The 16,644-nt window shown below is 45.7% G+C and overlaps 1 protein-coding gene across 7 annotated transcripts; it reads left to right on the top strand.

Moving 5' to 3' along the window:
• Positions 1-5,951: 5,951 nt before the first annotated feature.
• Positions 5,952-15,945, top strand: LOC125553851 (uncharacterized). 7 transcript variants are annotated; one of them, XR_015600805.1, is made up of 5 exons: positions 5,952-6,410; positions 6,490-6,802; positions 7,585-9,676; positions 14,343-14,420; positions 15,655-15,945. XR_015600805.1 is itself a non-coding variant. In XM_087518160.1 (5 exons), exons 2-5 carry the CDS (start codon positions 6,760-6,762, stop codon positions 15,756-15,758), a joined length of 315 nt encoding a protein of 104 aa, XP_087374286.1. In that variant the 5' UTR covers positions 5,952-6,410; positions 6,490-6,759; the 3' UTR covers positions 15,759-15,945. The 7 variants fall into 7 exon arrangements, 1 of the variants encoding a protein (XP_087374286.1); XR_015600806.1 differs by having other exon boundaries at positions 7,547-7,674; XR_015600802.1 differs by having other exon boundaries at positions 7,547-9,676.
• Positions 15,946-16,644: the final 699 nt, after the last annotated feature.

Here is a 16,644-nt window from a genome sequence, read left to right as displayed (position 1 = left end):
ATATACAAGGGTTTAGAAAACTTTATTTCTTTGACTGCCCGTGCAAAGTATGCCTCGGTTCAGAGGCTAGGAGGGATCTCCTGAATGAATGTACATGACTTCCTGAATGTCTGTACTTAGCATGATTTTAATCTTCATAATTAATGCAAGTGAAGCTCTTGGGCTACAAAAAAACTATTGTGTGATATCATTCATTGTTTACCTTGAAATTTTTGGTGTGGATATGTAGCGCCCAAGATGCGATTCTATCGCAATCACATGATGAATTCATGATTGGGGCACAACCGCATTTTAAGCGCATAGCAAGGTGGGTATCATTACAACATACCATGTACTGAATAGATGAGAATACAAGATAAAGGCTTACACTCGCCACAATCTACAACATGAATACAACAGTTCATCAATACATAGCAATCGTCATATAGAAGAGCAGTATCCGACTACAGATGAAGTCAAACGAAAAAGAAGCACGACATCCACCCAGCTAATCCCAGGCTCGCGACCCGGAACCTATCCCTTGATCGAAGAAGAAGCAGAAGAACTCCAAAACAAGCAAGCATCGCTCTCACGTCAGATCATCGCATTAACTATACCCGCAACTGTTGTTGTAGTAATCTATGAGCCATGAGGACTCAGCAATTCCATTACCATGGGTATCAAGACTAGCAAAGCTTAATGGGTATGATACGGATAAGTGGTGAGGTTGCAACAAGCACTAAGCATTGTATGGTGGCTAGCTTACGAGTACAAGAATAAGAAGAGAAACTACGCATAACGGTCGCAAACTAGTAATGATCAAGAAGTGATCCTGAACTACTTACGATTCAAACATAACCCCACCGTGTTCTCTTCCCGAACTTGCTCGAAAAGAGACAGTCACGGTTACACACATGGTTGGTGTATTTTATTTTAGATCTGGTGTCAAGTTCTCTACAGCCGGATATTATAAATTTCCAATCTGCCACATAACCGCGAGCACGGCTCTCGAAAAGGTTAAACCCTGCAGGGGTGTCCCAACTTAGTCCATCACAAACTCTCACGATCCGTGAAGGAAAATCCTCCATTCCGAAACAACCCGATCAAGCTCGGAATCCCGGTTCACAAGACATTTTGATAATTGTAAAACAAAACCAGCAAGACCTCCCGACGTGCCGACACCCTGATAGTAGCCGCATGTATCTCATCTCAGGCCATGATCGGATGGGTCAAGCTATGAGTAGAACCAATCCTCGAGTTTCCCCATGGTGGCCCTGTAGGCTACCCCATTTGGACCAACACTCATGAGAAGCACTGGATCGGGTTGTTAATTAAGAGTCCTCGGGTGCTAGCCGGTCCATATGCAAGTTTTAGTTGTTATTAGGCAAATGGTAAAACCAAAGTTGGGCCTTGCTGGAAGAGTTTTATTCAAAGCGAACTGTCAAGGGGGGCTCATAAACCCCGACCGTGTTAGGAACGCAAAATCAAGGAACATAACACCGGTATGACGGAAACTAGGACGGCAAGAATGGAACAAAACACCAGGCAAAAGGTCGAGTCTTCCACCCTTTACCAAGTATATAGATGCATTAATTAAGTAAGAGATATTGTGATATCCCATGATATCCATGTCCCAACATGGAACAACCTGCACTGCACCTGGAACTAGCAACGCTATAAGAGGGGCTGAGCAAAGCGGTAACATAGTCAAACAACGGTTTGCTGGGATGGTGGAAAAGGTTAGAGGCTTATCATGGCAATTTGGGAGGCTTGATAAACAAGTGGTAGGTAACACGACATATCGATAGCATCGAGACAACTAGCAAGTAAAGATAGTAGTGGTATCCAAGGTAACGATCATCTTGCCTGAAATCCCGCTAGGAAGAAGACCAAATCCATGAAGCAGACGAACCAACGTACTCGAATGCATCCTCACAATCACAAAGAAATTGGAACTATCAAGAAGAAGCACAACCGGCAAGAAGCAAACAACCTAGTAAACCAGCAAGCATAATCATGGCATGATGCGAAATCAAGTATGATGCATGTCCATTTTAATGAGGCATGGCATGGCAAAGTGCAACAATCAAATACTACAAATTAAGTGGAGCTCAATATACAACGAGTTCCATATTGAGGAAAACACCACATTCAATTATTAATTCACTCTCGTTTATGCTACTCGTCAAAATTAAATGTTGGTTAACATGGCAAGAGGTGAAGCCTGAGTAAAGTAACTATTTAGACAAGTTTAAATGGGGCTCGAAACAACAAACAACAATTTCGGAAAATCCCTATATGCATATTTCAAATTTGGTACTATTCTGCCCTGGACCATATCCTATTGGTGTTAAACAGGAAAATAAAGTGCACCAAGTTAATCTATGCATTTTTCTAGACAATTTACATATATAGTTCATTTAATTCGGAGCTACAGTTATTTAGTTATGAAATAAACCATTTTAACATGTCATTGATGCAAATTAATGCAAACAACAATTTTAAACATTTTAAACATGGGTGAAAGTGGCATATTGTGAAACTAGATGAAATTCTAAGCATTTTACATATAGAAAACATTTAAACACGATGCACAGTTAATGTGTTATTATATGCATAATGTGCAAGGACTTTTCTGTAAAACAGTAATCTCCTGGAAATCCCTAAATTCGCAGATAGCAGAAAAAATAGTAATGGGCCAAATCCGTTGGGCGCTGGGGTGCTCACCATGGGCCATGTCCCAGTTCGGTTGTGAGGTGAGGCCGACAAGGGGGCGCGCAGCTGGGCTGGTTGGTGCGGCCCACATGGAGGACGACGAGTCAACGGGCACGGGCGAGCTCTCGTCCGCTCGAACTGACCGAGACAGAGCAGAAACGGTGGCGGGACTTGCGGCAACGGTGGGCCTCCAAGAAGAAGATGGTGGCGGGCAGAGGTGCGGATCCGACTACGAGACGACAGGATTGGACGGATCTCGAGGTGCACCTTCAAATCGTGCGTGGGCGGAGCTTCAAGCCTCCATCCATGGCGGCAGCGTTCGGCTCATGTAGAGACACGGGAGAGAGAGGGAGCACGCTGTGAGAGAGAGAGAGAGTTCGGGCAGGAGGAAGAGAAGAGATGGGGCCGCGATGGGGGGTCCTGCTAGAGGTGGTCGCCGACGGCGACGTGGTCGACAAGGTGGCGGTCAAGGCAAGCTCCCGGTAGGGGCGCCTGGACGCCGGCTGAGCTGCTGCTCCGGCTGGCATGGCAGCGAGGCAAGGGAGCTCATGCTCCTGGACGAGGGGAGGCTCGGGGGCGGAGCCCTCACGCTCGGGCGCGAGTGTGAGAGGAGGCAGAGGTTGGCGCACATCGAGGAGGAGAAATCCAAGGCGGTCAGGCGGCTGCGCGGGAAACCAGGGGATCTGGTCTGACGCTGCGATTGGTGGGGATGGAGATCCTGATGTGGGTGATGAGACAGGGCGGCGGCGGCGGAGGGGGTTTGTCCAAAATGAACTAGGGACGGACTATATATATATATGGAAAAGAGGAAAGTTTGGAGCATCCGATCGAAATCATACGGTCGAGATAAAATAAGCTTGGGAAGTCCAAATAAGAAACCGAAGATATTTTAGGGATGTTTAGGGTGATCCGGACCCATCGGTCATGACCGTGCGGTACTAGTTCGGAGAAGTTTCGGACTTGGTCACGAGTGGGTTTTTTGCACTATGCAGAGATGCTCAAATGGTCGAACAACAAAAGAATGGTTGGTCCCGAAAGAGACAATGAAGGCAATGGGGAGAAGCAGGAACTATGAACGGATGCAAGTTTTATGAAAACATGTGGATGCAATGCTCATGATGCCAGGATGAAATGTAACAAACAAATGGAACACACGACAACAATGAAAAAAATGGAAGGTCTCTGGAGCGTCGGTCTCAGGCTATTACAAGATATATTTATTCCATTACACATAGATATACATTGGTGCTTGGTACTTTTTTAATAATAAGGAGAAACTTATTCATTATCTTGATTCTCTTATTGATTCTCTTAGCGCCATGGCCTGTTGTACTGAGAATACTAATAGGCTTAATTGATGTCTTTGAAATACAGTACTATCGACGAAACTGATGCCTTTGAACGAAGTGTCATTTTTCTGCAATAGACGACAGTTTGTCTTGGAGCAGATCTAAACTTATTCCAATTCATGATGCACGAACGTGTTAGTGAAAGTTTGAGGCGACATGTTTGGTTATCTCCTGCATCATCTACCTATTTTACAAGTTTTAACCGCTTTCGTTCATTGTATTGTTGTTTCTTAGTACTAATTTGGACGATGTTGTTTAGTTCATGGTTCCTGAAATGTATGTACTCTCATACATAGGGACTTCAATCAGTTCATGGTTTTAGTGTTTAGATGTACCCCCCCCCCCCCGGTCCCATAATATAAGAAAGTTTTTCAAGCTAGCATAGTTTGAAAAATGTTCTTATATGTGGGACGGCTGGATATTTTTCTATGTGAGTCTTGCACACTGAAGTACTTTTGTTGGACATATACACAGTACTTTGGTTTATACATTGCATTCAGGGTTTGGTTTGTACTTGTGATAACTAGATGCTGCCATTTAGTAAAATATTATGGTCCATAGCGATGATACATACCTTATAGTTTCCTCTATTGTTTTTTCAATAACTGATGTATCTCATCATTCATAATACTTCATGCTTCTATTTGTGCAGCTATCCTAATCTTTACTATTTTCTTGATGATACAATTGCTTACCTATATGTTCTTGTGTCCAGTGATATGTGGTCTACCGTGTCTGTGGCAGGAAGAGGCCAGTCCCCAAGTGTATTGTTGATGGTAAGCCCAAGCACCAGGGTGATACCCAGCTCAAGTTCTAGAGGGACAAGTGGTGTGTTGCTGAAGAAAGAGTTGGGCACAAGCTGGATGGTCTTCGTATGCTCAACTCTACTCGGCCAATGAGGTATATACTTTCTAATTGCTACAATGTGTGAAAATGACTTGTAATTTATATTTTATTCACTATTTCTCTGCTTGCCCGGTTTTATTGTAATGTAGGACTCTACCTACGAGTACTTTGAGGTCATCCTTGTTGAAATTGCACACAATACCGTCTGCAACGACCTAACTAGCCCTGCAAGCCTGTGCACAAGCACCATGAGCTTCATGGTCTTACCTCAGCTGGAAGGAAGTTCTATGGTCTACGTGGCAAGGTCACTGTCAACACAAGAACATTCCCTTGAGGAGAGCCACCTGGAAGCGCAATCCGGCCGTCTCCTTCCCCCTGGTGTTCATTATTTCAACGTCGAGGAACTTGCTGACACCTGATTCAACAGGGAGGAGATTGTCAATATCGAGGTACTTGCTAGCAAAAGTGTGAGAACGATGGCCTAGAGGATGTGAATTGCATTCAAATAGGTGCAGGTTCCGTGCCAAACTAGCTTCCTGTAACGACCCGAGACCGACGCTCCAGACGCCTTCCAGTTATTTTTGTTGTCGCTGTGTGTTTTATTTTTTTGCTGCATTCATCATGGCATCATTCACATTGCATCGGCACTCCATTGCCGTCATTTTTCAAAACTTGCATCCGCTCGTAGTTGTCGCTTCTTCCTTGTCTCTGATGACCTTCTCTCGGACTACCGGACCGCTCTCTTCTCTCTTGTCTTCTCTGTGCCCTTTTGTCAGGCCCCGTCGTCTTCGTTTTCCTTTCTCGTCTACATGTCCACCCTTTCTGCACAGTGCACATACCCCCTCGCGTGCACGTCCGAAACTGTACCGAACCTGAACCGGGCAGTCGTGACTATTGGGTCCGGATCATCCCCAAACATCCCTAAAATATCTTTGGTTCTTTGTTAGAATGTCCTAGTCTATTTTTTTCCGAACCGTTCGATTACGATCGGAGGGTCTAGATGACCCCTCCCTTAATTCTACTACTATATAAACAAGGCAACCCTAAACCTAGGTTGTCCCATCCATCCATTCCATCCCGCAGCCGCCGCCACCCACATTCCCCTTGTTCCTCGCGAGCTTGTCCCATCGCTGCCAGTCCCCTCCATCCTTGGGATCCAAGCCCGCAGCTTCTCCTCCTCGTTTTCTCGAGTCCCCCAACCAGATTCCATCCCCAACCAACCACCTCGCTAGACCTCCTCTGCTTTTCCTCGTGCGTGAGCTGCAGTACGTCGAGCCACCCAGTGCCTCCACCACCTCGTCGGGCCAGCCGCCGCCGGAGACCGAGCCAGCAGCAGGTCATGCCGGCGGCCTCCTCCCTGCCCTCCCTCCTTCTCGTGCTCCCCCTCCTCCCTCATCTTCTCTCACTTTTCTCCGTACCAGGGAGCCGCCATGGCTTCGAACCTTGCCGCGTTGGCACTCCTACTTCATTTCGTCGAGGATCCGGCCAGATCCGGTCGTCCCCGCGTCGTTCGCGCCGCCGGTCAGCAAGCCCCCTCGCGGCCTCCCTATTTCCTCCCCGATTTCTTTCTCTCTCTGAAACCTTATCTACGTTTGAACAGAGAACATGCACTGCCTCCTTCAGCTCTGTCCGCACGCCACCTTGCCGGAGATCGCCGTCACGCGGCCGGATCCGCTCGTCTCCGCCGCCTCCCCGCCGGTTCCCACGTCGCCTCCCTGCGCCCTAGAGTCCATGCCTGCCTGCACTCTTGCCGCCTCCAAGTCCCATTGCTACCTCTGTTTCAGAGGAGGACGACGCGGTCGACGCCCGCGTTGACTGCGCCTCGCCCCGCGAGCGACCGCCGGGTGGGCTCCAAGGCCCAGCAGCCCCCATGCCGGCCTCACCTCACCGCAAAACTGGGCCAGGCCCGTTGGGTGAGCCTCTAGCGCCAATGATCCCATTGGGCCAGTCAATTCAGCCCGTAGCGTTTTTATTCTGCTACTGCAAATTTGCTAATTAACCGGGTAGTTGCAGTTTTACAGAAAAACCCTCAAACTTAATGCATATAAAAACTCAACAACCGATGCATCACATGTAAAAACTTTATATATATGTAAGATGCTTAGAATTTTATCTATTTTCATAATATGCAACTTCCATCCATGTTAAAAATGTTTAAAGTTGATGTTTGATTAAATTTGCATAATTGTCATGCTTAAATGATTTATTTCATAACTAATTAACTGTAGCTCTGAATTAAATAATCTTTATATGTAAATGGGGTAAAAACATTGCATAGATTATCATGGTGCACCTACTTTGCATGTTTAACAACTCTAGAATTATGTTTAGGGTAGAATAGTAGCAAATTCAAGATATGCACATGAGGATTTTCCGGAATTGTTATTTGTTGTTTTCGACCTCATTTAAACTTGCCTAAATAGTTAGTTTTATTATGGTTCACCTCTTGCCATGTTTAACAACATTTAATATTGTTGGGTACATAACCGGGGGCAAAATAATAATTGAATGTGGTGTTTCGCCAATATGCAACTCGTTGAGCTCCACTTAATTTGTAGTATTTTTGTTGCACTTTGCCATGCCATGCCTCTTTAAACCAGACATGCATCATACTTGTATGCGCATCATGCCATGGTTATGATATGTGTGTTTACCAGGTTGTTTGCTTCTTTTCGGTTGTTGTTCTTGTCGATAGTTCCTGGTTCCATTGCGATTGTGAGGATCCGTTCGACTACGTTGGTTCATCTACTTCATGGATTCGGTCTTCTTCCTAGCGGGATTCCAGGCAAGATGATCGTTACCCTAGATACCACTACTATCTTTGCTTGCTAGTTGTCTCGATGCTATCGCTATGTCGCGCTACCTACCACTTGTTTATCAAGCCTCCCAAATTGCCATGATAAGCCTCTAACCTTTCCACCATCCCAGCAAACCGTTGTTTTGCTATGTTACCGCTTTGCTCAACCCATCTTATAGCATTGCTAGTTGCAGGTGCAGTTGCAGTTTGTTCCATGTTGGGACATGGATATGATGGGATATCACAATATCTCTTATTCAATTAATGCATCTATATACTTGGTAAAGGGTGGTAGGCTCGGGCTTTTGCCTGGTGTTTGGTTCCACTCTTGCCGCCCTAGTTTCCATCATACCGGTGTTATTGAAGGAAATATGCCCTAGAGGCAATAATAAAGCTATTATTTATTTTCTTATATCATGATAAATGTTTATTATTCATGCTAGAATTATATTAACCGGAAACATAATACATGTGTGAATACATAGACAAACAGAGTGTCACTAGTATGCCTCTACTTGACTAGCTCGTTGATCAAAGATGGTTATGTTTCCTAACCATAGACATGAGTTGTCATTTGATTAACGGGATCACATAATTAGGAAATGATGTGATTGACTTGACCCATTCCGTTAGCATAGCACTTGATCGTTTAGTTTGTTGCTATTGCTTTCTTCATGACTTATACATGTTCCTATGACTATGAGATTATGGAACTCCCGTTTACCGGAGGAACACTTTGTGTGCCACCAAACGTCACAACGTAACTGGGTGATTATAAAGGTGCTCTACAGGTGTCTCCGAAGGTACTTGTTGGGTTGGCGTATTTCGAGATTAGGATTTGTCACTCTGATTGTCGGAGAGGTATCTCTGGGCCCTCTCGGTAATGCACATCACTTAAGCCTTGCAAGCATTGCAACTAATGAGTTAGTTGCAGGATGATGTATTACGAAATGAGTAAAGAGACTTGCCGGTAACGAGATCGAACTAGGTATTGAGATATTGACGATCGAATCTCGGGCAAGTAACATACCGATGACAAAGGGAACAACGTATGTTGTTATACGGTCTGACCGATAAAGATCTTCGTAGAATACGTGGGAGCCAATATGAGCATCCAGGTTCTGCTATTGGTTATTGACCGGAGACGTGTCTCGGTCATGTCTACATTGTTCTCGAACCCGTAGGTTCCGCACGCTTAAGGTTTCGATGACAGTTATATTATGAGTTTATGAGTTTTGATGTACCGAAGGAGTTCGGAGTCCCGGATGAGATCGGGGACATGACGAGGAGTCTCGAAATGGTCGAGACGTAAAGATCGATATATTGGACAACTATATTCGGACATCGGAAAGGTTTCGAGTGATTCGGGTATTTTTCGGAGTACTGGGGAGTTACTGGAATACGTATTGGGCCTTATTGGGTCATACGGGAAAGAAGGAAAAGGGCCTCAAGGGTGGCCGCACCCCTCCCCTTGGTCTGGTCCGAATTGGACTAGGGAAGGGGGGCGCCCCCTTCCTTCCTTCTCCTTTTCCCTTCCTCTTTTCCTATTTCATATGGGAGGTGGAATCCTACTAGGACTAGGGAGTCCTAGTAGGACTCCACACTTGTCGCGCCCCCTCCTAGGGCCGGCCTCCTCCTCCCTTGCTCCTTTATATACGGGTGCAGGGGGGCACCCCAAAGACACAACAAAATTGATCATTGATCTCTTAGCCGTGTGCGGTGCCCCCTTCCATCATAATCCTTGATAATATTGTAGCGGTGCTTAGGTGAAGCCCTACGACAGTAGAACATCAAGATCGTCACCACGCCGTCGTGCTGACGGAACTCTTCTCCGACATTCTGCTGGATCGGAGTCCGGGGATCGTCATCGAGCTGAACGTGTGCTAGAACTCAGAGGTGACGTAGTTTCGGTGCTTGATCGGTCGGGCCGTGAAGACGTACGACTACATCAACCGCGTTGTGCTAACACTTCCGCTTTCGGTCTACGAGGGTACGTAGACAACACTCTCCTCTCTCGTTGCTATGCATCACCATGATCTTGCATGTGCGTAGGAAAATTTTGAAATTACTACGTTCCCCAACAGTGGCATCCGAGCCAGGTTTTATGCGCTGATGTTATGCACGAATAGAACACAAGTGAGTTGTGGGCGATATAAGTCATACTGCTTACCAGCATGTCATACTTTGGTTCGGCGGTATTGTTGGATGAAGCGGCCCGGACCGACATTACGCGTACGCTTACGCGAGACTGGTTCTACCGACGTGCTTTGCACACAGGTGGCTGACGGGTGTCAGTTTCTCCAACTTTAGTTGAACCGAGTGTGGCTACGCCCGGTCCTTGCGAAGGTTAAAACAGCACCAACTTGACAAACTATCGTTGTGGTTTTGATGCGTAGGTAAGAACGGTTCTTGCTAAGCCCGTAGCAGCCACGTAAAACTTGCAACAACAAAGTAGAGGACGTCTAACTTGTTTTTGCAGGGCATGTTGTGATGTGATATGGTCAAGACATGATGCTAAATTTTATTGTATGAGATGATCATGTTTTGTAACCGAGTTATCGGCAACTGGCAGGAGCCATATGGTTGTCGCTTTATTGTATGTAATGCAATCGCGCTATAATGCTTTACTTTATCACTAAGCGATAGCGATAGTCGTGGAAGCATAAGATTGGCGAGACGACAACGATGCTACGATGGAGATCAAGGTGTCACGCCGGTGACGATGGTGATCATGACGGTACTTCAGAGATGGAGATCACAAGTACAAGATGATGATGGCCATATCATATCACTTATATTGATTGCATGTGATGTTTATCTTTTATGCATCTTATCTTGCTTTGATTGATGGTAGCATTATAAGATGATCTCTCACTAAAATTATCAAAGTATAAGTGTTCTCCTTGAGTATGCACCGTTGCGAAAGTTCTTCGTGCTGAGACATCACGTGATGATCGGGTGTGATAGGCTCTACGTTCAAATACAACGGGTGCAAAATAGTTGCACACGCGGAATACTCAGGTTAAACTTGACGAGCCTAGCATATAACAAATATGGCCTCGGAACACGGAGACCGAAAGGTCGAGTGTGAATCATATAGTAGATATGATCAACATAGTGATGTTCACTTTTGAAACTACTCCATCTCACGTGATGATCGGACATGGTTTAGTTGATTTGGATCACGCGATCACTTAGAGGATTAGAGGGATGTCTATCTAAGTGGGAGTTCTTAAGTAATATGATTAATTGAACTTTAATTTATCATGAACTTAGTCCTGGTAGTATTAGCATATCTATGTTGTAGATCAATAGCTCGCGTTTAGCTCCCCTGTTTTATTTTTTGATATGTTCCTAGAGAAAACTAAGTTGAAAGATGTTAGTAGCAATGATGCGGATTGGATCCGTGATCTGAGGTTTATCCTCATTGCTGCACAGAAAAATTATGTCTTTGATGCACCGCTAGGTGACAAACCTATTGCAGGAGCAGATGCAGATGTTATGAACATTTGGCTAACTCAATATGATGACTACTTAATAGTTTAGTGCACCATGCTTAAACGGCTTAGAATCGGGACTTCAAAGACGTTTTGAACGTCGTGGACCATGTGAGATGTTCCAGGAGTTGAAGTTAATATTTCAAGCAAATACCCGAGTTGAGAGATGAAGTCTCCAACAAGTTCTATAGCTAAAAGATGGAGAAGAATAGCTCAAGCAGTGAGCATGTGCTTAGATTGTCTGGGTACTACAATCGCTTGAATCAAGTGGGAGTTAATCTTCCAGATAAAATAGTGATTGACAGAATTCTCTAGTCACCATCACCAAGTTAGTAAAACTTCGTGATGAACTATAATATGCAAGGGATAACGGAAACGATTCCAAGCTCTTCGTGATGCTGAAATCAACGAAGGTAGAAATCAAGAAAAGCATCAAGTGTTGATGGTAAACAAAACCACTAGTTTCAAGTAAAGGGACAAAGGGAAGAAAGGGGAACTTCAAGAAGAACGACAAGCAAGTTGCTGCTCAAGTGAAAAACCCAAGTCTGGACCTAAGCCTAAAACTGAGTGCTTCTACTTCAAAGGGACTGGTCACTGGATGTAACACCCTGGATGTAACTTTTCCTTTTTTGTACTCCAACTCTTGCCGTTTCCGGCGTTAAGTTATATTTATTTCTCGGGTTCGGGTCTTTGTCTCCGTGTGTTGTTTTCGTTGTCATGCATCTCATATCATGTCATCATGTGCATTGCATTTGCATACGTGTTCATCTCATGCATTCGAGCATTTTCCCCGTTGTCCGTTTTGCATTCCGGCGCTTCATTCTCCTCCGGTGGTCATTTCTAGCTTTCTTTCGTGTGTGGGGATTAAACATTTCCGGATTGGACCGAGACTTGTCATGCGGCCTTGGGTTACTACCGGTAGACCGCCTGTCAAGTTTCGTACCATTTGGACTTCGTTTGATACTTCAACGGTTAACCGAGGGACCGAAAAGGCCTCGTGTGTGTTGCAGCCCAACACCCCTCCAATTTGGCCCAAAACCCACCAAACTCTGCTCCATGTTCTAGAGCGTTCGATCACGATCGCGTGGCCGAAAACCGCACCTCATTTGGACTCTCCTAGCTCCACTTATGCCTATAAATACACCCCCCTTCGTTTTCGGATCTCTCTCCCCGAAACCCTAGTCTAAAAAAAACAGATCCCCGCACCGACGGACATGTCCGGAGCCTAGCCGGACACGCCCGCCGCGCCCCCTCAGCCTACCAGACGCTGCCACGTGGGCAGCGCCAACCACCGCCGCCGCCGGCCCGGGAGGCCCGATCCGGGCCCCCGCGAGCCCGTACGCGCTCCGCCGCCCAACGCCGCTCGACCCCGCCGCCTCTCCCAGCTCCGGCGGCCGGAGCTCACGCGCCGCCGCTGCGCGCCATCACGGGCCGGAGCCGCCGCCGCCGCCATCAGCCGCCTCGCGCCGCTCCCGCCGCCGTCGCAACGCCGCCCGGCCCTTCCTCTCCCCGGCCGGCCCCCTCCTCTACTCCGGCGACCGGAGCACCGGCCGGATCCGGCGAAGTCTCCATCACCGGCGAGCTTCAAGTTCATCTCCGGCGAGCCTCGGATTCCGTGCGTGAACAGTGATTACAGATCTAGATCCAAAAATATCTCCTCACGGTTGACTTTTCCCTCTCCCCCTTAATTTTTTTGTGCATACTTTGACCGGTGATATCTCCGCATCCGTAGCTCTGATTTGGACATATAGTATATCAAAATGTTCGCCTCGACGAGTACATCATTTCATTCCATTGCATCATTTTCATTTGAGCTCATCTTGATGCCCGAAATGCTGTTAGAAGATGCCTTCGTGAGTTAATTGTCAGATCTGCTAGTTCATCTTAGACTTTTGTCATTTTTGCCATGATTATTGTGTGCATGCTATGCATGTGAGTCCTCCATATGTTTTGTTAAGGATTTTGTCTTCTTTTCAGAGGTGCAACCCATGCATTTTTAGGATGTGTGTGGTGACTTGTGCAACCTTGCAAAGTGAGGCACGCGGTAAATCTGTTTTCAGAGACTTAGTTGTTTTCACTAAGTCTGGGATTATTTAGTTCATGATGCCATATGTTCAGCTTGTTTCCTAGTGATCCGTGCCTCTTTTGAGGATGATAAGTAAAGGAGTTTTGTTAATCATGTTATGCTCTATCCATCCATGTCTTTGTTTGCAATTATGGAGCACCCTAGCTTGAGTCAATCGAGCTCTACTTTTGCTTCGTTGTGAATCTGGGCAGATCATCAACTCGTTTGCGATTTTTCCGGCGTTGTTGTAGTTGACCCGTGCATGCTATGCCATTGTTCTTGCCATGTCTAGCTTGTATTTTGTGCCTTCTTAATGGATGTATGCTTGCCTTGCCATGACTTGCACCGGGGTGAGTGCATCGAGCTTGTTTACATGCCTTCGTGAGTTATATTTCAGCATGTCTCAGTTTTCACTAAGTCTGAAAACTGATTATGTTTTTGCTATGTTCGTGTGCCCGTTAGTATATTTTGTGATCCCTTTTGACCCCAGGTCACTTAGGGACTTTTGTTAAGCTTGTTGAGTAGCTCCATGCCATATTCTTACTTGTCTTAATCAGGTCATGTATCATGTTGTTTTGCTGCTCTGAAGAGGGCTTCGTGATCTGAAATTTCAGACAAGTGTTAATTTCACTAAGTCTGGAATTTGTTTTGCATTTGCATTTTTTCCATGCTTGTTTGAACCCCATAATGGATGAATTGGCCGTGGCTCAGTGCTAGTATTTTGTTAAGCATCTTGTGTACATCCCTGCCATGTCTTTTGTTGTCATGTTTGATGGCTGTAGCATGTTCATTTCGTTGCGTTTAGATGCCTACTTGCTGTAAATCGCAGACCGGTGTCGTTTTTGAAACGCTTGCCATTTCCAAACCGTAACTCCGATTCCGGCGTTCTTTATATCGTTTTCAAGCGATTTCATCTCATCTTTCCAGTGGCACCCTTGGAATTCCAAGTTGAGGCCAGGTTCATGCGTTTCCTGTCATATCTTGCTTTTTGCATCCCGCATCGCATCCCGCATAGCATATCGTCATTTCATCTTATTGCTTGGTCTTGCACGTGGTTGATTGTATCCTTGTTGCTTGTTTGTCTTGTTGGGTAGAGCCGGGAGACGAGTTCGCTACGGAGGATCCCGTTGAGTTTGCTTGTGAGGATCCAGTCAACTCTGACAACTGTGCAGGCAAGATGATCATACCCTCGAAATCACTACTATCTTTGCTATGCTAGTTTGCTCGCTCTTTGCTATGCCAATGCTACGATGCCTACCTTTTGCTTGTCAGCCTCCCAATTGCCATGTTGAAACTCTAACCCACCATGTCCTAGCAAACCGTTGATTGGCTATGTTACCGCTTTGCTCAGCCCCTCTTATAGCGTTGCTAGTTGCAGGTGAAGATTGGAGGCCGTTCCTTGTTGGAACATCATTTATTTACTTGTTGGGATATCATTATATTGCCATGTTATCTTAATGCATCTATATACTTGGTAAAGGGTGGAAGGCTCGGCCTCTCGCCTAGTGTTTTGTTCCACTCTTGCCGCCCTAGTTTCCGTCATATCGGTGTTATGTTCCCGGATTTTGCGTTCCTTACGCGGTTGGGTTATAATGGGAACCCCTTGATATTTCGCCTTGATTAAAGCTTGTCCAGCAATGCCCAACCTTGGTCTTACCATTTGCCACCTAGCCTCTTTTTCCCTCGGGTTTCCGGAGCCCGCGGGTCATCTTATTTTAAACCCCCCCGGGCCAGTGCTCCTCTGAGTATTGGTCCAAACTAGAGTCCTGTGCAGCGCCCCCTCGGGGAAACTCGAGGTTTGGTTTTAGTTGTATGGAGCGCTCATCTGAGTGTGCCCTGAGAAAGAGATATGTGCAGCTCCTATCGGGATTTGTCGGCACATTCAGACGGTGTTGCTGGTCTTGTTTTAACCTATCGAATTGTCTTGTTGTACCGGCTTACCGAGTCTGATCGGTGTGTCTCGGGTGGAGGTCTATTCCTTCGTTGACCATGAGAGCTTGTCATGGGCTAAGTTGGGACTCCCCTGCAGGGATTGAACTTTCGAAAGCCGTGCCCGCGGTTATGGGCAGATGGGAATTTGTTAATGTCCGGTTGTAGATAACTTGAACCTTAATTAATTAAAATGAATCAACTGAGTGTGTTGCCGTGATGGCCTCTTCTCGGCGGGGTCCGGGAAGTGGACACGGTGTTGGAGTAATGTTTGCGCAGGTTGCTCTCTAGTTTCTCGCTCGCGCTTTGCCTCCTCTTCTCGCTCTCTTTTGCGAATAAGTTAGCCACCATATATGCTAGTCGCTTGCTGCAGCTCCACATATTTATTGCCTTACCCTTCCTATAAGCTTAAATAGTCTTGATCGCGAGGGTGCGAGATTGCTGAGTCCGTGTGGCTCACATATACTATAAATTCAGATGCAGGTCCAGGTGATTCCGCTCCAGGTGACGAGTACGAGCTCAAGTGGGAGTTCGACGAGGACTCTCAGCGTTATTATGTTTCCTTTCCCGATGATCAGTAGTGGTGCCTGGTTGGGGTTCGATTCAGGGCCTTGTCGCATGTTGGGTTTTCTTCTATTTTGGCGTCGTAGTCGGGCCATGAGTGTTTGTATGATGGATGTTATTTATGTACTTTGATGTGACGTGGCGAGTGTAAGCCAACTATGTGTCTCCCCCTTTGATTATATATTACATGGGATATTGTAATGATTGCCTGACTTGCGACATTGCTTTCAATGCGGTTATGTCTCTAAGTCGTGCCTCGACACGTGGGAGCTATAGCCGCATCGAGGGCGTTACACTGGAAGCGGAACTACCCCAAGTAATTGGCGGATAAGAAGGATGGCAAAGTGAACATAGGTATATTTGATATACATGTTATTGATGTGTACTTTACTAGTGTTTATAGCAACCCCTCAGTATTTGATACTAGTTCAGTTGCTAAGAGTAGTAACTCGAAACGGGAGTTGCAGAATAAACGGAGACCAGTTAAGGGTGAAGTGACGATGTGTGTTGGAAGTGGTTCCAAGATTGATATGATCATCATCGCACACTCTCTATACTTTCGGGATTAGTGTTGAACCTAAATAAGTGTTATTTGGTGTTTGCGTTGAGCATAAATATGATTGGATCATGTTTATTGCAATACGGTTATTCATGTAAGTTAGAGAATAATTGTTGTTCTGTTTACATGAATAAAACCTTCTATGGTCATACACCCAATGAAAATGGTTTGTTGGATCTCGATCGTGGTGATACACATATTCATAATATTGAAGCCAAAAGATGCAAAGTTAATAATGATAGTGCAACTTATTTGTGGCACTGCCATTTCGGTCATATTGGTGTAAAGCGCATGAAGAAAATCCATGCTGATGGGTTTTTGGAATCACTTGATTATGAATCAGT

Source organism: Triticum urartu, chromosome 4A, assembly GCF_056163025.1.
Source record: "Triticum urartu cultivar PI428250 chromosome 4A, HENAU_Tu73, whole genome shotgun sequence".
NCBI lineage: Eukaryota > Viridiplantae > Streptophyta > Magnoliopsida > Poales > Poaceae > Triticum > Triticum urartu.
Note: the sequence above shows the minus strand (reverse complement) of the source record. Positions and strands in the feature narration are given on the sequence as shown.